This window comes from Dermacentor albipictus, unplaced genomic scaffold, assembly GCF_038994185.2.
Source record: "Dermacentor albipictus isolate Rhodes 1998 colony unplaced genomic scaffold, USDA_Dalb.pri_finalv2 scaffold_104, whole genome shotgun sequence".
Taxonomy (NCBI): Eukaryota; Metazoa; Arthropoda; class Arachnida; order Ixodida; family Ixodidae; genus Dermacentor; species Dermacentor albipictus.
This window is the reverse complement of record NW_027225658.1, coordinates 98,303-121,557: the sequence shown is the minus strand read 5'-3', so window position 1 is coordinate 121,557 and position 23,255 is coordinate 98,303. Positions and strand designations below refer to the sequence as shown.

The 23,255-nt window shown below is 44.8% G+C and overlaps 1 protein-coding gene and 1 long non-coding RNA gene across 2 annotated transcripts in view; one reads left to right on the top strand and one right to left on the bottom strand.

Annotated features, from left to right (window-relative positions):
- The first annotated feature begins 5,999 nt into the window (after positions 1–5,999).
- Positions 6,000–17,074, top strand: LOC139053374 (uncharacterized). Its single transcript, XM_070530385.1, has 3 exons — positions 6,000–6,898; positions 8,511–9,432; positions 16,712–17,074. Exons 1-3 carry the CDS (start codon positions 6,000–6,002, stop codon positions 17,072–17,074), a joined length of 2,184 nt encoding a protein of 727 aa, XP_070386486.1.
- Positions 17,075–22,482: 5,408 nt separating this feature from the next.
- Positions 22,483–23,255, bottom strand: part of LOC139053373 (uncharacterized) — a 76,323-nt gene continuing 75,550 nt past the window's right edge. The window contains exon 3 of the long non-coding RNA XR_011510445.1: positions 22,483–23,161. This is a non-coding gene — a long non-coding RNA (uncharacterized lncRNA). The remainder of the gene's footprint in view (positions 23,162–23,255) is intronic.

Sequence of the window (23,255 nt, the reverse complement as noted above, 5' to 3'; positions counted from 1 at the left end):
TATAGGTCTGTTCAAGCAGAAAACTAAGGCTGCCGGCATTGAATGGGACTTAACTTCTTCAGCGCCATGCTAAGACAAGAAAAAAACACTCTTTTATTACCTTTTTTTAACACCCGTAAGACAGCAAGAGTTATCGGTGCTTCGTATGACACTGTTTATGCAATTTAACCGCGACAGCACTTGCGGATACATATCTTTCGGCCAGCAGAAGCGAGAAGTAAGCCCGAGAGATTTTAGCGGAGCTACTCATAGAGCAGAAAATAAAGTGCTTCTACGAATGAAATAAAGAATGTGTTTAGGATTTCTCGGCGTGTATTATTTAAGCACAATTTTAACGCAATAGAAGAAATACATATAGGAATTCTACATTGCATGTGTGAATTCTGGAATAGGGCCCGATAATGGACACATGCCTACTGACCCTTAAATTGAATTATTGAATTATGGGATTTACCGTGCCAAAACCACTTTCTGATTATGCAGCACGCCGTAGTGGAAGACTCCGGAAATTTCGACCACCTGGGGCTCTTTAACGTGCACCTAAATCTAAGTACACCGGCGTTTTCGCATTTCGCCCCCATTGAAATGCGGCCGCCGTGGCCGGGATTCGGTGCCGCGACCTCGTGCTCAGCAGCCCAACACCATAGCCATTGGGGAACCACAGTGGGTGACCCTTAAATTGTTTAACCACCATAACATACCTTCAAGAAAATAAAATCAATTTAAATTAGGCGGTTTTACGTGCCAAAAACACGATCTGATTAAGGGGCACGCCATAGTACGGGACTCGGGAATAATTTGGGCCTCCTGGGGTTCTTTAACGTGCGCCTAAATTTAAGCACTGCGGCATATGGCGCAGCATTTGTTAGCATATACAGAGTAAGCGAACAATCTGGAAGGCAAAATATTTGAATGTTAGGAGAATCACAACTGCCGGTAAGAATGATGAGCAATATCTCCGTCAAACATGTCTGTGTCATTTGGAAGCACGTATAGGACGATATTATAAGTAGCGTGATTCTGTGTGCATGGTTTCTTGTTCGAGTACGCAAAACAAGCTCACTCGCGTTTTGATCATTCGATCAGTGAACAATCAGTGTCCTAAATGCTCCTTTCGTGGAGCCAACATCTTTCACATATGAGAAGAGAAACCAAGAGCTCATGCGAAAAGCCGCGACATTAATCAAAGAAGACTTCGCTTTAATATTCACCCAACTACGTTTTCTTTTAATTTGTTTGCAGTATACCAGCATACCGCGCGCAAAGTGAGCCGCTTACAAATTTCAGGGATACGCATACTCTACTTTTCTGGTGGGACCAGAAAGAGCGATTTCGGCCAAGAATAAAAAATGTTGCCACCAAAGTAATTGCGCTGATGCCCTCTTCAGCCTTTCATGGTTAAATAAAAATATCATAAAATATAAGCAACAAGCACAAACACGCGTCATAGTTTGGTTAGCTACCGCTACACAGATGTCGGCGTAATTTCGAGGCCGATACACGAGGTCGCACTTGCTTAGGCTTGTTGGCAACCTTGGGTCCTATAGCGTGCAACTATTCCAATTTGCTTTTATTCCAATCTCCTGACGTAAAATTTACGTAACCAATGACGTAAGCATCAGGCGGTGACCTGCAGCATTGTCTGAAAAGGCCAATCTAAAGTTTGTATATAGGAGCTCTTTTTCTTTTGTCTTCAAAACTAATAACATTGCCTGCATTGGGCGGTTTTTCTGATCTAATTGGCTGTCAAGAAGCGAGGAGTATGCTCAAGCAGAGAGGGTTTCGAAGGGGCCAAGCCAGCGCAGTGAATATAGATAACCACGTAAGGGCGCTGGAGTCCGCGATTGGTCCGATTCCCCTTACTTGTCTTGAGCTAGGTGGCTGGTCGAAAATCGCGGTGGCGTGCAACGGAAGGCTAGGATTGGACAATATTTTAAATATACCGCTAAAACAGATACTCAACAAACACTTGCCAATGCGATGCCGTATACGTAGCGAAAGTCTCAAAAATGTTGTACTATCAGCCAAAAAGATTTATTATGCGGAAATAAATCCACGCTCTTCGAAAGGTGCGAGTAGCCAGTGCCTGAGCGCTCGGCGCGCAGCCATCTTTTATTCCTTTCGGAACGGGGCAGTCTCCGGCTATTGAGAAAGCCAATTCAGTTTTCTTCTGCATATTAATGCATGTTTAACGCGGTCAGTTTTCGCGGTTTTATGACGTTGCGTGGCAGACAGGCAAAGTGGGCGCTGCGCCAAAGCGTTTGCACAATAGCAGACGGCTAACGGCAAAATGGCGTCGAATAAGAAATTATGATTTTTCATTCGTTCGGTGTAATCACCCATCATTAGCGTGCGCTCGTCATATCAGATGGGGAGCTATCGCGGTTTTGTGACGTCGCGTGACCGACAGGTGTCGTGAGAGTGGTCCGAAGATGACTTGACCAATGGTGGAAGGCTGACTGCACAATTTGAATGGAAACGTTTGCAATAGCTTTACGTTATAGCGTCGCTTATTGCGATCTTACTAGACTCCTGGTAGCTTTTCTCTCCGCTTCATCTACGCGGTCTAGATGCGTGTACCCCTGCTTATGAGGCTGGCGCAATGAATACCGGCCCAGTGGAATGAACGCTATAGCTGAACAATAAGACGCGCCGTTTCTTTTAAAACGTTCATAGACTGAGGCCAACGCTGTACGGTAGTGTTGCTTGGTTTTATACTGGAGGCAAAAAATATGTAAGTGTAGAATCAGCTCCGGTACTTATCTGAATGATGCGTACGCATTTCGTAGTAACGTCGTGGTGTTGCGTGGTCGTGCACTGGTGCGCTTAGTACAATCGCGAGAACAACCGCGAGAGAATCGCGAAAGGGACAAGCGTGGTTTCAACACCGAACTCTTGAGTGACACCCTGCACGAGAAGACGCAGGAGAGGCGAGTGTAGAAGCAATGTTCACTCGTGTTATGGAGAGCCCACAGGGGATGTGGACGTGTGGCGAACTGATGAGGGAGACGTAGGAAATGAAGAAAATGCATGCAGCTTAGCCTGGAACGTCGGCATGGCATCGTTCTCGTTGCTGCTTGAGTTTGGCAGCGTGTTGCTGTAGTGACCCGGTCTGCGCAACGTCGTTCATTTGTTTCTGGCGTAACCTGTGTTCACGCCGGTACTCTGCGTTCCTGGGTTTCCGTTCTTCTTCACTAAGTGGCTCCGCTCTTGTTGGCACCATTACGGTAAATGTGACAGCGCTACGGCGACAAGAACTGCCGCGGAATGCGGCGCCACGTGACTAATGAGGCAAGCAAACTACTGCAAGTGGTTGCTCAACAGTTCTGGTGCGTGACGGAATGTGCTCGTCACGTGATCACAGAGACACGCTCGTGCCGCTGATGGCGCGATCGTCGTGCCGGGTGCGTTTGTCGCGTTAGGTTACGTTGGCGGCGCCAGTGCGTCGAACCATCGGTCGCAGAATAGACGCAGTTGTTCTCGTCAACGTGCCGTAACGTGTGCGCGCGTTCACGCTACGTCGAAATATTTTTAGCCTTATAAAGGGCAACTCCGCTGTTTTCAAAACCAGATAAGACAGTTGTCATTTTCAAACGGTATTGACCATCCTGTCCCCGGTAGGGTGGTGCAATTTGCATACAAATTGAACAATATTATTAAGTAACCCTTAAATGAGATACCCAAACCGAAAGGGTTGTCTGCCTTGTGGAACGTCACGATGAGTCGATGACGCGAGATCATACACTACCGCAGTGTAAACACGCATGGCACAGTGTAAACGCGTGCTAGACACGCAATAGGCGTGGCGGTAACGACAAAGAAGCGGAGCTAATGGCTGATGATACTTCTTGATGACACAAGTAGATTCTGCAATTCTTCCGGACTAGACAGCGTCGATTTCAGGCAGCATTTCAACAACAGTGGCGGCGTAGTCTCTGACGTCGGACAAACAGGCTGGCTAGTAAAAAGACGTAACTAGAGAAATAATATTTGGGGTTTTACGTGCCAAAACGACTTTCTGATTATGAGGCACGCCGTAGTGGAGGACTCCGGAAATTTGGACCACCTGCATGGGGTTCTTTAACGTGCACCTAAATCTAAGCACACGGGTGTTTTCGCATTTCGCCCCCGTCGAAATGCGGCCGCCGTGGCCGGGATTCGATCCCGCGACCTCGTGCTCAGCAGCCCAACACCATAGCCACTGAGCAACCACGGCGGGTTAACTAGAGAATTAGCAACAAACATTTAAAGTTCATTTTCAGCACACCTAAATCTCTTGCAGCCTTACAGTTTGGCACCGGTCGATAACCAGAGTGCAAAATCGAGCGTATATTGGAGCTTTTATTAATATCAGTGGACACTGAGAAATCGCCAGAGTTGCCCTTTAAGGTTTTCCAACCGCCACTGCCGCAGCAGACGCAAAGGCCGACGCACGCATAGACACCACCGGCGACTGCCACGGCGAGGAGGAAGGGAAGGAGGGAATGCGCACACGAAGCGTCTTGCTCGGCGAAGCGCAGACAGCACTGGAGAGCGCACGCCAACCTGAGGCCGTCGAACGCGCGGTGGGTGACGACGCGAGAATGCGCGCACAAAGGCCAACGTCTTTTCGCGGTTGCGGCCTTCTAAGGGTTTTATTGCGACAGCAATTATATGGGCACTCCAGGCGCATAACTGCCGTAGCCCAGAGGTTCCGAATATAGTCCAAGGGCGATAAAACCGTCGCTGCGCGCCGTATGCTGTATGTGCGAACGAAAGCGTTCGAGGGTGAGCAGGCGAACGCGGTTCAATCCAGCACCTCGCGTGCGCCAGCGAGGAACGCGAGCCGGAAGCGTGCCCTCTCCTGATGCGCGCGATGCACGGGGGTCAGGCGAGGGAGGGGTGGCTGATCTCCGGCGGCTACTAGGGTGCGTCGATGTCCTCCTCACTCTCCGCTCTGAAGAGTGGAGACAACCGCGGCGTCTACTACGGCGTTAGTCACGTGAATGGCGAACGCCATAGTCGACGCCTTTGACGGAAGCCGTAGGGACGCGTTGCCGGCGCTCGTTTGTCTTGAAAGCGATCTGCGACGTAGCGCAAGTGGGCGCCTGCACGGGCCTCACCTTCAAAGCGATCTTTGATGTTTGTAGTTTGCGCGTAGTGCCGGTAGCTTGGTATGCGCTGTGCTTTCGACGTTTTGTTCCCGCTGGAAGCAACAGATGCATGAAGATAAATTCGTTTGCTGCTGCCCCGATCCCCACTCCAGCATTTTGACAGCGAGTTTCCGCGCTAATCGAGCGAGATGTGTACATGTTTACCTTTGCGCGCGTGACACCGTGCTTGTTAATTTAGATAAATCACGTTGACGGGCTTGTTGGATTCAAACCATGATAGAATGTGTAAGCGCGACTCAACAACGACGTAGAAAGCAGTCGACGCATAAAGACAGAGCTGCCTTTGGATGTCTGCTTCTTTCTACGTCCTCATTGAGTCAGGCTTACATATTCTGCCATTGTTATTTTCGACAGTGAGTGAATGTTTACAGTTTACATACGGTTGCTAAAACTACTATCCTTACCTGGTACAGCTATCCACTAATTTGCTATCGCAATCGGTGCTTCGCCTTTCGGACGAAACTGCGACATTTCTTTCAACCGTTGTGGGCGGCTTGGCGTACTTCGAACGTCAGCCCGTGGCTTTGGCGACGTGACACAAGTTGTTCATCACATAGGCGAATAGTAACATCGCCCAATCTTCGCAGCATTTCTTGCCTCTTACATAAATGGCCAATGGTTGGCGATATTATTTCCCTTTGGGGTCAAAACACGCTATACAACGCAACTAACATCCCTTGAGCGAAACGCGCTGCTCATCTTTAATAGGCAAGCACCTGTTTAGTCACTAAATCTTTGGCGCACCTTTTTTTTTGCTTCTACGCGCAGGTTCTACGTGAGACAACTGAAGTCTGCGTTCAGGTCTGCGTCTGCACAGCGTTTCGCCAACCAAGTGGCCGGTGAAGCATGTCTGAATTCTCGCAAGCTTTCGTCACCAAACGTGCACCCGACCGGGTCAGCATCGACTGGGACTCACTGAACATCCCGTGCACTAAGAAGGATGGTGCCAGCTGCAGCCTAATGAAACATCGTAATGATTTGAACCAAGTCTTTCGAGGTGCGTGCCTAGAGCTTGGGGAAGATAGGCGAGGAGAGAGCAGAGGTGCCGTCCTAATCGAGTGGGGCCAGGCACGCGCGTGCGCGTTCGCTCAACACGGCCCGGAGCAAGTCTCGCGCGAAGCGAGGGCACTGGATCTCCTCGAGCGTCTACTCGCCAAGCATCGCTGCATCACAGCGATAAAATTGAGCCCCATTTGGATTGGTCGTGCCTCGATGCGTTCAGCAATAAATCGCAATCGCTTCTTGAAAAGCATTACCATCTGCCAAACAATTATATCATCACCTAGCGATGACGGTATTTTCCTCGAAATGCTCAATCCTATTTCACAGCGTGGAAATGTGGCCCTCAAGGTCAACGAGGTTGACGAGGAACGGGCAGTCGACGTGACCATGCCTGGAAAGTCACTCGGCTTAGGCATGGATCATCTCACAACACTCGACATGTCAGATGTTCACATGACCGACACCCATGCACGTTGGCTGATCCGGGATCTTACTGAAAACAAGAGCATCACTGAACTCGGTGTCTCACACTGTGTGTTCGCCTATCGCGACGAAGCCTCCGACGCACTGTTCGCCAGATACCTCGCCAAAGAAGACTGCGCGCTGCGAAAACTGACTCTGAAATCGACTATTATTTACGGCAGACGGTTGCACCTGGCCCTGACGGAAATCATCGATGCACTCTGCAAGATGAATACTTTAGAGGAACTCAACGTAGTTATCGTCTTGGCGCCCGTAAGATTGTGAGTATTGCTTATAATTGCACCACGAACCGACGGTACACCAACAGGGCATCTCGAAGCACGTATTACGTGCTACGCAGCACGTATTCGCCCTGTAATGCCGAAAATGTCATTAGGAACATTAGAACTATCATATACTTAGTGTCAAATGTAATTTAATGGACGCAACTTAACGTAATGCCTATAATATTGTATTTCATGCGCTGTAGCTCGCTTTTGAATTGTGGAGAGTTCAGCGAACAAATCATTATTTGAATATTTGGCCCACAGACCGAGTTTATTTAGGATATCAGAGATTTCTTTCAGCAAAATCGGTCCTCATGGCTTCAAATAGAAGCGCACATGTTTAATACAGGGTGCTTCAGCAAACACTTTCAAAATTCTTTAGAAGTTGCCTGTAGCTGACAACAAAATTCTAGTTTATGAGCCGGTCTACTCGAAGTGGCGGAAACTATTTGCACAAAAGATTGAAATCCAAAATCCACTTATTAGGAATTCACTGATTATCTTTCTAGCCGAATATCTTATGAACCGTATTGCAATTTACAACTTGTAGCAGTGGACTTCGCAAGGCGGGTCCACTTGGACCGAATTCTCAGGACGACACCAGTTTCGAGATATAAATCGGAGAAATGAAAAAAATGCATTGCGGAGAAATGCATTTGGCATCCCAGTTACTTGTGTGCTTCAGTGCAAGAAACGACGTTTCCTTAAGAATTTAACTGGAATGCCAATGCGTGCCAATGACTGGTGTCATCTCGAAAATTCGTTCCAAGTGGTTGCGCTTTGCGAACTCCACGGCTAGAATTTGTAAATTGCACTGGGGGCCGAAAATTGTAATTAGTTAAAAACTTCATTAGTGAATTCTTATTACTTAGTCTGTCTTGCACCCCAATTTCTTGTGCAATTATTGTCCGCCGTAGACCAGCTCATGAACTAAAGCTGCGATATCTGCCAAAGGCATCGTTTAAATATATTTGAAAGTGTTCGCGTGAAACATCCTGCATCTCCTTCTTGTCGAACTACGATTGGAAATTACGCGCCTATGAACGCGATTTACGTCGCTCCGAGTTAGTTGTTTTCTTGGAATTTGTATTGTCATTAGTTGAGATTGCCATTGGTGTCGTGTATTCAAGCTCCTGTTTTATTCGTCACTCTAGGGGACAGCAGTGAATGGTCATTAGACAAAATTGAAGTTGCTCTTAAAGAAACACGAAAACGCTCTTTTAAGTGAGTAGAATTAGGTATCGTTTTCAATTGACTACTAGTAATTGCGAAGGGAAATGGTCAACACTGCCAGGGAAGAGGCCAAACTTGCTTCTAGTTGAATTTTGTGCCGGAACCTCAGCCCCTCATTTCGATATGGCCGCTTGGATATCAAATTCCTTTTATTTTAATTTACGCTGCTTCATTGACGCGATAGTTATCGACACCTTGTGGATCTTTTGGAATATAGCATGGTCCTCATTTGTTGAAACATAAGTTCTCTTCTACACCTTAAGAAACGTCGATTTCTGTTTCTTGTATTAGAATGCACTGGATCTCTCAAGAGCTTTTTACTTGAGGAATAATTTTTTAACAAATAGCTTTTTTTATCCCCATGTGTTTCCAGCATGAGCACGGTCACCCACATCGCCGAAGTCATCACACGGAGTGCCACACTACGGCGGCTGAGATTACCTTCAACGTATTGCGAATGTCTTGCGCATGAATTGGATGTATATATCCAGATTCCGGATCCCCAAGCCGAGAGGTGCATGGAGTCCTTGTGCCAAGCCCTGCAGAAACCGAACTCGACGCTCGGCCGGCTCTGCATCGACATGCGGACTTTCGGAGAAGCAGAGTGCCACGCCTTCTTCAATGCAGTCGCGAACAACAAGACACTGAAGACAGTGGTCGTCAACACCTTGCCCTGCATCGACGGACTCGACAGAGTCTCCAGAACTATCCGGGAGCGGGGACTCGATGACCGCGTTGTCGTCAAGGGACAACGTACGCACGGCAACACAAGGCAGCTGCAGCAATGCCCACAAATCTGCAATGCAACCATCAATACGCTGCTCCCAATCGCCAACATCCCGCACTCAATTATCCCATCTTTACGCGTTGTCAGTGGTTACCATCACATAACTTCACTGCAGGTTCATTGCTTTAGCTGCAAACCCAATGAATATTCCGCCTTGGCAGCATGTATAAGGGGCTCTACCGCGCTCACTGAAGTAGACATGCACCTGATTCCCACGCGTGTCCTTAAGACAAGCCCGGCGCTTCGGGAAGTGGAGGGAGAACTGGTGTCAGCTCTCGCTTCTAACATCAAGCTAGTCAGCGTCCACCTCATGGGCTTGCAGCTGACCTACGACGACTTGAACGTGCTCGCTCGAGGCGCTAGGAGGAGCCTCAGCCTCACCGAATTCATCATGAGTCCTGATTGCATCCTTTACAAGAGGTGTGATAGAGAGAGCTGTTCTGTACACGTGACCCAAGCGTCCCTCGAAGCATCCGAGCACACGGACGGCGCGCTGGCAGACATCCTGGTATGAATCTGCACTTTTTCTTTTTTTGTCTGTTCGCCATAACAAGGAAAGTGATAACCTACTAAAGACAGCGCCCGCAGAAGACTGTCCACATTGAATATTCTAGAAAAATTACTAGGTGGAACTCTTGATTGTCATTAGCATATTGCGTGATAAACGCGACCATTATCCATGATCTGCGCATGTGCACTGTGACAAATATGTCTGCTTAGAAGACAGTGAGTACTTCCAAATTTAGAAAGCGAAAAGCTGTCATTAAAGGTGTCTCAAGAATGCTCAACGCCACAAGAAGGCGTAGACAAATGTACCTATTATGCATGATTGACCCGTTAGCTGACTGATGAACTCGCCAGAGTGCCCCGCGGGATACTCCGTAAGACTTACGAAATTAATCTTGGTGCCGACTAGTCGTACAGTAAGCTTCGCTGGGTCGTTGACACATAGACTGCGACACACTGCGCCTTTCTTTGCCTGCAACTTTTAAACTAATGAAATGCATCGTTAAGTCTCCCACATGTTAAATAAACCTTCGATATTTCATGAAATTGAACTTGATTTTCCCCTTACGTTCACGTAAAGACGCTTACTCTAGCTATGCGAGTCGAGCATGACCGAACCACCAGAAAACGTTACTTCGCGAGAGTGGTCAAGTGCTCGAAGTTGGGTGCGGCAGTACGATTATTTTTGATGCGAAAAGCTTCGCTACGTTAGTCAACACCACGCTTCGCACGAGCCGGGCTATGTCGGAATTGGCTCCGATGGTGGATCCACACGACGGACGAAATCCCTCTTTTTCGCGACGGACTGCGCATCACGTGACTACGCGTTACGGATTTGTGCCGTCCGCGAGTCGTCCGCGACCCCCACGGATGGAAAATGCCGAGCTATTTTTCGCATCCGGATTTTGGGCGTCGAATATTGCGGATTTAGCCTAGCATGCTCTACAGTCTGGCAACAAGCGTGGCTTTGGGATCTTTCTGAAACAGCTTCATCGGTACTGACACTATTCGTGTCCAATTCGGACAAAACAACACCCATTGCGGCCAACCGTCGTTTCCTTTCGATCTCCATTTTCATTTAGAGTGAAAACACCTATGACAAAGTCTTTGTTACACCGATGGCGCCATCTAGAATGAGTAGAAACAAGCAATCATGTTAACTCACGGCCACTGAGATCCGCCCGGGCCGCCGCAACATCTTCGAGGCCATGTTCAGCCAATACAGCCACTCTAAGCCTACACGCCGAGAACCTGAGTATCGCTTTCGGAAACGGTGCCGCTCATCACAAATACATTGCTGTCGATGCTTCTGGACACAAATTTAAATCAAACACAATCCTCAGATTGAATGTTACGGGCCACACAGTGGACGACGACGACTTGACAGGTTCGAGGCGGACGGTAGTCGCTTCGGGCGTAGCCGCCATCTTTTTTTTTCCGGCGCGGTCGTCTGCTCAGTCCGTCCGTCGTCTGGATGCGCTTCGCAGCAGGACGGGTGGCGGAATAAGCATCCGCGGCACAGATTTGCGCGGAGCCGTCCGTCGTGTGGATATGGTGTATTACGGGGAAGGTGGCCGCCGCGGGCTCCGTCACCTGACCTTTCGCCGCTGCCACTTGTGACGTCACGCTCGGCGCAGGTGGCCACTGCCGCGCTCTATGCGTCATCGTTTGACGTTCGCCGCAAGCGCGTGTTTATCGCGGACGCCGACTATATAACACCTTGCCAGAAAATAGGCCTCCGCATTGAACATGGAAGGACGAGAGAGTGATACCACCGATACAGAGAGCTGTGTTTATGGCTGTACCGAAATCGCAAGACAATGTGCCCAACAATGATGAATAAAGAAGTTTAATAATGCTGCATAACTTATGGTATATATATTTGATAAGCAATTTGCATAACTACACAAGGCACACGTATAGCATATCCATAAGTTAAACCGTACCGATCATACTGGAATCTTAACTCCGTGCCACTGGAGCAATGTATATTGCAGAGTCGAACGCGCTAACCACTAAGTAATCGCGGAACATCGATGCTGGATAATTAGCGCAAGACTTCACGCTGATTCGCCAAGAAGTGAAAAGGGGTTATGCATTTCGTAGGCGAGAAGGAGCAGCATTGCAGTGCACGAGGATCAGATCGGGGCATTGGAAAACAATGTGTTCTTGACAAGATGGCGGTGGTGTCCTTCTCGCGATTTTCCTCGTTATCATGCGCATGAAAATGGCAGCGGCGGCATAAAAGAGGCTCTACATGACAGTGATGATGATAAACTTCCCACAAGGTACACAACCACGATAGAAGATCCGCCGAAATTTAAGGTTGTTGGCGGAAAACAACCTGGATATGAATCGTCAAAGTCGATGCTCGACAGCGACGTCTGATCGTCAAATATCTCACGCATATCTCGTATTTCACTCCTGGCATCATTTGTTGTCAAAGATGTTTGTTGTCAAAGAAGCGTTTTATCAGCGCAACGATTCCTTCACCGGCCTCCTACATGCTGATCCAAACGCTGAATTAGTGAAACGATGGAAGGATTCTCCAAATTGACCATTCATTTAGAAAAACACACTGGGGTGACAAGACGTTGCACTAAGACTTTCTGCTAACGAACGAAGGAAATGCGAACTGTGCATGTTTTACACAAAACGAGTAAAAAAATACGTTATCTTATAGAAAAAAAACAATATATTTGCAGATAGCTCGAATTTAATGACATGTTCAGCGTCACGTAACACCTGATCTTAGGTGAGCAGGCACATGGCTAATAAACTTTCGCACGCTACCTAATGAGATGAATGTTGGCAGATTCGAGACCCTCGACAATGGGCAAAAAAAAAGGATGTTAAACATCCGTACACAATAAGTCCCGCTGGCTAACACACCTATGGCCGTAGATCTAGTAAATATGGATAGCCAACTTAGTAACCAGATTGATAACCGTGGCTGTATAACAATTGGTAGTACAACGCCCGCGTAATGCTGGCGTTGTGGGTCCAGCTACCAACGGCGAAAAGTTACTGTTGCCACCGTTTTCATTTCCCTTTTTCTTGATTATTGTGCACAATTCAAAGGTTAATTTTCCCAATGCTTTCGCCTGCCTAATATATGTATGTATGTATATATATATATATATATATATATATATATATATATATATATATATATATATATATATATATATATATATATAGTTGAATAAACGAAGGAGCACACTCACGAAAATTGCAGTTTTGATGTTTTAACGTTTCGGCCGTGGGACGGCCTTCGTCAGAATACACCTTTATGTTTGACATGGCTGCTTTTAAAATGCAGATATCGCTGTCGGTCAGTGGGCTTTCTGTAAAGATTTGTCGTCTAGTTACCATTGCTCAGAGATACCGAGACGTCAAGAAAGTTTATGCTGAGTGATGAATAGGAATGGGAAAAGGAAATGGACGGTACGGCGTTGTTAAAATCAGTAATGAAGGAAAGTAATGCAGCTTCACCATGGTGCCAAATTAAGAAAATGTCATCAATACATAACTAACCGCATTTTCGAATCTGGCACTTTTCCTCTATGTCTAAAGAAGGCTAAGCTTATTCCCGTATTTAAGAAAGGTGCCAAAGACCTAATTTCTAACTACAGACCAATAGCTATTCTTTCGTCTTTAAGTAAGATTATTGAGTATTTATTAGTTAAACGTTTAAATAACTACCTTGAAAAATTTAGTTTAATTAATCCCTGTCAGTTTGGTTTCCGTTCCGGTAGTTCTACTTGCTTAGCATTGCTCTCTTTAGCCGATTTTATTAAGAAATCTATAGACTGTGGTAAAGTCGTTGGCTCTGTCTTTTTGGATTTCACCAAAGCTTTTGACACGATTAACCACAGCATTTTGTTCACTAAACTTGAAGCATACGGCATTACTGGTCCCGCCTTAAATCTATTAAAAAGCTATTTGTTGGATAGGCAGTATGTGGTTTCTGTAGCGGGTGCCCTTTCTCAAACTAAAATAATTAACTTAGGTGTACCCCAGGGGTCCATTCTCGGTCCATTACTATTTATTATATACATTAATGACTTACCAAACCTTTTACATTCATCTCACTGCGTTTTATACGCCGATGACACCACCATATCATTATCAGACACGTCGTTAATCTCATTAACATCAAAGTTAAATGCTGCGCTAACTGACGTTATAGAATGGTGTCTCAGTAATTACCTAATTATTAATCCAGAGAAAACTAAATATATTATATTCAATAGCGGTCACAGGGTCCTAACTTCTCCACAAGCATTAACACTTGGTGCTCATCAAATACCAGCCGGTGACCTGGTTCTATTCCTCGGTGTTCTCCTGGATGCTAACCTCAAATTTGACTCCCACGTTAACAACATTAAGAAAAAAACGGCATTTGGCATTCGTGCTCTAATAAAAGCACGCGCCTTCTTTTCTCGCAAGGCTCTTTTATGACTTTACTTTGCTTTTATCCATAGTCATATTAACTATGGAATCGCTGCCTGGGGCAACACGTACAATTGCCACCTGTCATCAGTTCAGCATTTACAAAATCAAGCCATTCGTATCATTACTAGCAGTCCTCGTCAGTCAAATGCATCCATTTTGCTCCGTCAAAACCTCATTTTAACGACCGTGAACTTGTTTCAATATAATTTAACAATCTTATTTTTTAAGTTACTTAACAACCAATTGCTTTACGAATTCGTTGACCTAAATGATTTACATAACCACAATAGAACTAGGTTTGCCTTTAACAGAAATTTTTTACTGCCTCGTGTCCGTACCAACTATGGTAAACTAACATCATCTTTCGCTGGCATATCTTTATGGAATCATTTACCATCAAACATAAAATCACTCACATCATTCTATGCCTTTAAAAAATCCCTTAAAGAGTTCCTTTTGGCGCAGTGACGCAATTAAGGTTCCAAATGTATTATTTATTACCCTATTTCTCTTATGTTTTGTTGTTCACATGCTTGCTGTTGCCTTTAGTCGTTTTGCTCATAATGCTTTTTTATGTATTCTCATGTTTTTTGTGTCTGTTAAAATTTTGTATATGTATATTTCTAGCACACTTATATTTTTAGTTCATGTTCATCTCGGCCTGCCGATCATATTTTTCTCTATTTCGTTCTGTTCCTTCTTTACATAATTTAAAGGTTCTGTTGTACGCCAATATTATTTTTATTTTTTGTTAGTATTACGATACATTGTAATCACTTTTCTGTTGTTGCACTACAGTTCTTCGTTTCTGTTAGTGTACATTGTATAAGTTTTATTTCTGTCCTGCCACCTATGTAATTTTTTTTTCTTATAATTACCCACCGAGGGTCCCGGTTACAGTCTTCGACTTTGGGACCCTCGTCTGTAAAACAAAAATGTAACCGTTTCTTTGTTTGTAATGAATAAACTTGATTTGATTTGATTTGATTTGATTTGAATGAGGCGTTTGTAATAGAATGGTTTGAGGTAACGAGTAGCGAGGAAATTCTTTTCTAGCATGCCCATAAAAATGTTAGCATAATTGGGACCTATTTTTGTACCCGTGGAAGTGCCACTAGTTTGAACAGAATGTTCGCCGTCGAATTCAAAGTTGTTAAGTTCAAGGATTAGTGTTAGAATTATGCCAAGGGTAGAATCGTCAATGGGTTTGTCATCTACAGAGTCGTTATATGCCCGGAGTACAGACTGAATCCCATCTGTATGGAGAATGTTCGTGTACAACGACGCCACGTCTAGTGTGACTAGAAGAGCATGGCTAGGAACACGCAAGTCCGCGATATCATACAGGAAGTGCTTAGTATCTTTGATATAAGAAGAAAATTTAGGAGGAATTGAACTGATAAGGTTATCTACATAGCGGGACAAATTCTCTGTGACGGTACCTATTCCTGAAACTATTGGTCGCCCTGGGTTGTATTCCTTATGAATTTTAGAGAGGAGATAAAATTTATCAGCTACCGGGCTTAGGGGGACTAATGACTTAACTACAGATTTTTAAATCTTGTTTTCTTTGACGAGATTGTCTAAAGTTCCCTTTACCGTGGTTTTGAACTGGTCGGTAGGGTCGTAACTTAGGTGCCTGTAGAATGACTGATCGTTAAGATGTCTGTGAGCCTCACTTAGGTAACTAGCTTTGTCCATAATGACTACTGCACCACCTTTATCCGCAAGTTTGATGATGTCGTCACGGTTAGCCAATGTCTCCGTTGCATCCCTTTCTTTAGTGCTAAGGTTACGACGGAACGGTAATCGCATTTTGTGCATTCTGACGAAGGCCGTGCCACGGCCGAAACGTTAAAACATAAAAATGCTATTTTCGTGGGTGTGCTCCTTCGTTTCTTCAACTACCTATGCACCGGACCTACAGAACTTTTCGTTCAATTATATATATATATATATATATATATATATATATATATATATATATATATATATATATATATATATATATATATATATATATATATAAATGTCTGTGAGTGTGTGGAGAGATAGGATACGCGCTAGGCAAGAGCAGTACCCACCCTTTGGAGACACGATTCATGACAAGTGCTTTTTACTAAACGGCGAATGCTTAAAGTTACGTGGGTCTTGACCAGGGTTGCACCGGATTAACGTTTAATTACACTAGCAAGCTATCGTGTCAACAAAAGCCGAGTCCCACGGCCCAGTGCATTTGCAACGAGGCTTGTGTTACGCACTACGGCTATCACGATGTGACAACACGCTCGTCAATCACGTCGGATGCTTGCGTCATCTATACACATGCCAAAATTTTGTGAACGAATGTATTACGTACTTTGTTAGTGAACAAATCGGGAAATTTGCAAGCAACACTTGGTATCTGCTCGCACAGCGGTGATTGGAGATCGCTGGGAGAGGCCTTCGTACTGCAGATGACGTAAAAATAGACTGATGATGATGATGATGAAAGTGGTCTTTCTGTTCCCACAACGGCGTTCGCCTGTAATGTTTGTTTTCTCTATGTGAAATTCTATGGTTGCACTGGATGGCGCTTAAAGTTTATATGCTCATTCTCACGTTGCGTAGACTTCATATCGGCATTGTACGAGATTATTTCTGCGACGATGCAAGCGCTGCTATGATCGAGACGGCGCGTCATGTTTTCTTAGTGTATGCACGGCTACCTTGAATTTCCTTACCGATTTTCGCGTACACTACAGAAGTGCTTCGAATGGTTGACTTTCGCAGGCTTATATTTCTTTCGCTTTACCAACCGTGGCTCATCTCTATACACGCAGGATGTGGCCAGAAAGAACGCGTCCGCCGTCTCGGACGCTGCAGACTTCGTGCTGGGCGAACAAGATGGAGTCGAGGGTGCCCGCGCCGTCGAGCTGATGCGTGACCACCCGCGTCTCCTCGAAATGGTGATGGAAGGTGCTGACGTCACTAAGGCTGAAGCCAAGAAGAGAATCCGCAGGGCCCTGCTTCGTGTCCGCAGCAGTAGTATTGACGAATTTATGAGAGTGACTGGCGTCGTCAAGGAGTCGGTGCAGTGCCTCAGTCATCCCGGTGCCAGGAGGCTTCAGCTCACCGACATTGACCACGACTGCTGGCTCCACATTCGAAGTTTTCTGAAGATAGCGGACGTCGTGTCACGTTAAGCCAGTCCAGGTCAGTGAAAACAATCTGGTGTCTTTTTTTTTTGCCGTTTGCATGGGGTCGGGGCTTGAAGGAATAGCTCGTTTAACACAGCCTGACGAAAACGAATGTGGCCGTCTATAAAATAAGATGCAAATAATACGAATTTATCGTATATTGCTATCGTATCGTATTAAAATGAATTTGTTAAGTTCGTCAGATTCCTGCTACGATCGTCATTAGTCTTATGACTCAATTGCAAAACTCATATTAATTTTTCTATGTGCCACATAATACCTTTATAGTATAAAACGCACAACCTCAGAAGCCACATCAGGCACGTACCCAGGGGGGGGACCGGGGGGGCCCGGGCCCCCCCCCCCCCGAAATCCAGTGGCATACCCCCCCCCCCTCCTCACCCACGCCACCACTCCTCACACATTCCTAAAGCGCCGCCGGATCAATGTTAAGACTTCGCAGCTGTTCATCGGTCAGCATTATGCTGCCTTTTTCACTCCTTTTAGATGGCGGTATAGTTAACGGCATATCTTGTAATGTGAAGGACAGTTTTCTCGTAGATTCCGCACCCGCGCGATTATCTCGAGATGCGTTCAGTTGTCACCATCTATTCAACCGTCACGCGCATAGCTGTTGCTTTTGTTAGTTCAACCTTCTTTGTTTAGGCTGATCCTGGGACCATGAGAGGGATGTGGCTATTACTCAGCTGGTCTGTACTCTCATGGAACGAGTTGCGGCCGGAGAAAACGTCAATTGCGTTTAACTTATCCCTTTGCTTCATTGTTTCCTTGAGTTACGGCTCACCCCGACGCTGACAGATGCCCGGAACCATATACACGTGATATGGGTTAGATAAGGTGAGAAATAAAATAATGTGAAAGAGCGTCCATCATGAAACCCTGCAATAACCCTTAAACCCATAAGCTGTCACCCGTTACCTCGTCTGTTTTTCCCTAACTGTATAGCACATTTCGTGCAAAATTGGCAACTGGAAACAAAAATCGCAAGGAGTTGAGAAATTAAGCGATCTACTAAGGGAGAGAGCCAAGGCAACAACCAAACTGCAAGCAAAAGCGAATAATTAAATAGTTAACCGTTGTTTATGAGAGTATTTATGGATCAACATCTTTTTATTTAAAAAGGAAGTAGAGAAAATGCCGCCGGAAGTGGAGAACAATTACTTGTTTTGAATGACGCTTCTACAGTTATTGGTCGAACCACCTCACGTAGCGACTTTTCTGCTGTGCTTATGTGGGTGTTTTTCTAACCTTTCGCAGTGAGCGCAGTACGTCTAGAACCGGAGAGTCCTGCGCTCTACGCGGTTGTATGGGACTGGCGGCCGCACAGTGCTACGCATTTCGCGGAACTGTCAAAACTGATCAACAAGGCGAAAATAATTGATATCCAAAACTATAACATGAGAAAGACTGAAGAATCCGTAAAAAAATGGACGCAGCCTGAAATCAGTAAAAAAGAAACCTGGCATACGACAAACCATGATGTATGCACTAAAAGATAAGGAGGATATTATCATCAGCAATCTCGAAGATATAGTAAAAGCAACGGAAAATTCTAAGCTGACCTGTATACAGTACCCACAGGAGTCACGATAGTTCAGTTAGAAACAGCAATGAACAGGATACAGAAACTCTCATATAACTAGCGATGAGGCCAGAAGGGCCCTGCAAGACATGAAACGATGAAGAGCGGGAGGATAAGATGGAATAACAGTCGATTTAATCAAAGATGAAGGAGACATAATGCTTGGAAAACTGGCAGCTCTTTATACGACGTGTCTATCGACTGCAAGGGTCCTAGAAAACTGGAAGAATGCAGACATTATACTACTCCACAAAAAAAGGAGACGTTAAAAAATTGAACAATTATGGGACCATTAGCTTGCTCCCAGTATTATATAAAATATTTACCAAAATAATCTCCAATAGAATAAGGGCAACACTAGATTTTGTCAACCAAGGGAACAGGCTGGCTTCAGGAAGACATACTTCACACTGGATCACATCCATGTTATCAATCAGGTTACCGCAAAATCTGCAGAGTACAATAAGCCTCTCTATGTGGCTTATATAGATTACGAAAAGGCATATGATTCAGTAGAGATACAAGCAATCGTAGAGGCACTACGTAATCAAGGAGTACAGAACTCTTACGTAAAAAGCTTGGAAAATATTGCTACATGCGTGAGGTATTTGTTTGTTTGAACGGGGCGCGAAGGCGCCATCACTCCAGAAAAGAGGAGGAAGAACGAACTGGGCTCGCGCTGTGAATCTAACCGGTCAGCGCATCAACCGTTGTTGTAAATATAATCTGTAAATAGTTTCTCGTCTTACTGACTCGTCTTTCGCGTTAGAATATCTACGAGGTTCTACAGCTACCTTAATTCTACACAAGGAAAGCAGGGGTCCGACAGGGAGACACAATTTCTCCGAAGCTATTTTCTGTGTGCTTAGAAGAATTCAAGCTATTAAACTGGGAAGGCTTAGGAGTAAAGATCGGCGGCAAATATCGCGGCAACCTTCGGTTTGCCGATGACATTGTTGTATTCAAAAACAATGCAGACGAGTTACAACAAATGATTGCAGACCTTAACAGAGAGACTGTAAGAGTGGGGTTGAATATTATTATGCGGAAGATGAAGATACTGATAAATAGCCGGGCAAAGGAACAAGAGATCAGGATGGCCAGTCGGCCACTAGAGACTGTGAAGGAGTACGTTTACCTAGGTCAATTAATCAGAAGGAACACTGATCATGAGAAGGAAATTCACAGAAGAATAAAAATAGGTTGGATCGCATACAGCTGAGATTGCCAGCTCCTGACTGGAAGCTTACCATTATTATTGAAAAGTAAAGTGTGCAATCAATACATTTTGCCAGTGGAATATGTCCAGTGCGAATGCATTTGCCAGTGCATTTCCCAGTGCATTTTGCCAGTGCATATGGGGCAGAGACTTGAGAGCAAGTTAAGGACCACGCAAAGAGCGATCGAACGAAGATTGCTAGGCATAACGTTAAGAGCGAAAGAGAGTGGTTTGGATCAGAGAGCGAACGGGCATAGAATATTCTAATTGACATCAAGAGGAAAATATGTAGCTGGGCAGGTCATGTAATGCGCCATTTAGATAACCGTTGGACCATTAGGGTTACAGAATGGGTACCAAGAGAAGGGAAATGCAATCGAGGACGACAAAACACTAGGTGGAGCGATGAAATTAGGAAATTCGCGGTCGCTAGTTGGAATCGGTTGGCGCAGGTGAGGGGTAATTGGAGATCGCAGGGAGAGGCCTTCGTCCTGCAGTGGACATAAAACAGGCTGATGATGATGATGATGATGATGATGATGATGATGATGATGGAGGAGGAGGAGGAGGAGGAGGAGGAGGAGGAGGTGGTGGCCCCCCCCCCCCGAAAAAAAATCCTGGGTACGTGCCTGAGCCACATATATCGTAAATATTGAATATCTTCTTGGATAGCATTTCTGTCACATGGGGGACCAAGAAAAATTACCGTATTATTTATACCTTTACTTTTTTTCCATACATAACAATAAATTTATAGCGACATCACTGACAATCTGATTGGTCGTCAGTGATGGTTGTTGGGCCTTCTTATTCATCGATAGCTGTACAGGCGAGAGAGTTTTTGAAAGGTGAACATGCTGTCCCGGTTATGCCGGCCTTGTTAGCTCGTTTAGTGAGAATAAAATATTATCACGAGGAATAGAATTAAGGGGAAATTTTTTAGATAAACGAGCGTGACACTTGAGATTCCGTGTAGCATTTACCAATTGTTTTTTTTTTCGTATATATATATATATATATATATATATATATATATATATATATATATATATGAAGGAAAATTGTCATGCCACTTCATCTAGCAGTCTGTTGCATTAAACGAATGTCTTCGGCATTTACAATATAAAAACATACCAATAGCGCTAAACGAACCTAGAACATGTTTATACTAGCTGGTCTGCAGACTACATTTCCTTTCATTTATCGGGAGGTCTGTGTATCGCGATGACATAGTACGGAAAATCGTCACACGGGATGCAAACATCTATCTCTCGGTGCTCTGCTGTGCTACCAAACAGAGCCGCGCAGTGAGTGGCTGTGTAGGACATAACTAAGCATTTTACTGGACGGAATTAATTTATTTCCATAAATTGACCTGCTAATTGCCTTCTCCTTTTCTTAACGCCTTTATTTCCAAGGCCCGCAAGCTACCACAAGTTAGAGGAATAAAATAGCGCTGAAAAGGGCCACTTGGTGGTCGTTCATAGTTTCATCTTGCTCTATGTGTATAGTACAAAAAACCGAGACCCCAAGTTATCATGCGCAAACTTCAACTACTCTCAATACTGTAATGACACAGAGACGCAAACGGAACATATAAGGTCCAATTGACTGAAAGATTACACTTCTGCAACAGATATTTTATTCGTAACTGAAACAGACCTTTTATAAACTAGCAAGTGATGAAATATCACGACCTCTCATTTTGAATGAGTTGACATGCACGAATGCTTTTATTTTCTAGACACCCAGCAGTGTGACACCGAGTCTACTAAGGGTGTTCACACATTTGTATGATTATTGCTTCCTTGTTGTGTTGTTAATGCTTATCAGTAAATTTTACCAATATCTCCTTCATTCTGCAGTCTTCGGCAGCAGAGTTTGGCAGCCCGAGGGGAGAAGAAACCAAGGTGGCTCCTCCTGCTGGCGTCGAAGTAAGGCTGTAAATAGTGGCTGTTACGTTTCAACTAGCAGGGCTCGTTCACGCACCTCTTGACTTTTCACGTCCTTTACATCGCCGACCCAGGAAGCTGTTAAGAAGCCACTGAACATTGTTTGCTATCGTCGATCCGGAATTGTTCCAGCGCGTATTCATTGTGTGGTGGCGTTGAAGCAGTGGAGGAGGCGTCCTGTCCTTTTCCTCGTGTTACTTCAGGTGACATTAATGGCGATTGAAGTTTGCTTGACATGTGCCAATTTTGCAACTATAGTGGCGTGCCCATCTTTCTTTATTGACCCTGATTTCAGTCCTGAAACAAAGCTTAGATGTATATCTATCTCACCCGATACTATGTGCAGCTGTTGTTTTAAGTTGCATTGTGCACGTCGGAGGGAGTGATTTAAGGCACTTATTAGGCGCTAGTGTTCTGCAAAGTAATGTCTATGGTTTTATTGCGGTAATTAGAAACATGCAATAACGCGGACATGCGTCTTCCAGCGTGTCTAAAACCATGTGCTCGAGTGCCCAGAACATTCTTGTGCTTTTGTATTAATCTCTCCGTAAAGTGTAAACTATCAGTTTTGTACTGTGCATTGTAACCGTCATGCCTGGCGAAAGTAAGAAATACCCTATGCGTGTTTCTGCAGTGGAGCCTGAGCAAGCATTTAGAGCTGGAATCAGTTCGCTACAACCATTGAATGTAAGAGACTAGCGACGAGAACTCGAACGAAGTTGAACTTGAACGTGACAGAGTTTCGGTTATTTCCTTCAACGGATTCTCATTCCCCTTTAAGGCATTTTATTTAGGTTTCTTTTTACACAGAGGAAAAGTCAAGTATACATTACCACACATTCGACATAAACTGTCAGGCATAGTTATATTATCGCACTTATCGCACTCGGTATGAAATGGTACATCGACAGTCAGAAGGCACTTCATTCTTAGACTACATTTATCAGAGTACGTATAGTTCTGATTGCAAACCACGCGTTGATACTACGGTGGTGAAACTCAAAGGACACAATAAGCTTCTCAAACCAAGAACAGTAGTGAAGTTAGGATTAGCCATGTATATATATTGCCTAACTGTATTGCGATCAGATAATGACACAGTAGATGTGGACGGCATGTAAATGGGGGGGGGGGAGGAGCAGTGAAGGACTAAAGGACTACGCGCAATGACAATTTCTAGTGATTTTGACTCCATAAAGCGAGTTTCATTCACGCAGGAACCACTCAGCTTGTGTTGGCAGCAGATTGTCGTAACCACAGTGGCAGGTGAATGAACTGGAGAACAAGTTCGTTGTCGACAGATTTGCGTTTCTTGTTGCCTGTAAGTAAAGATTGCAATAACTGAGCGTGCCATGGCAAAAAGACTGTTTGTGGCCATTCATTAAATAAAGTGCATGCTGTATATAGAAGAAA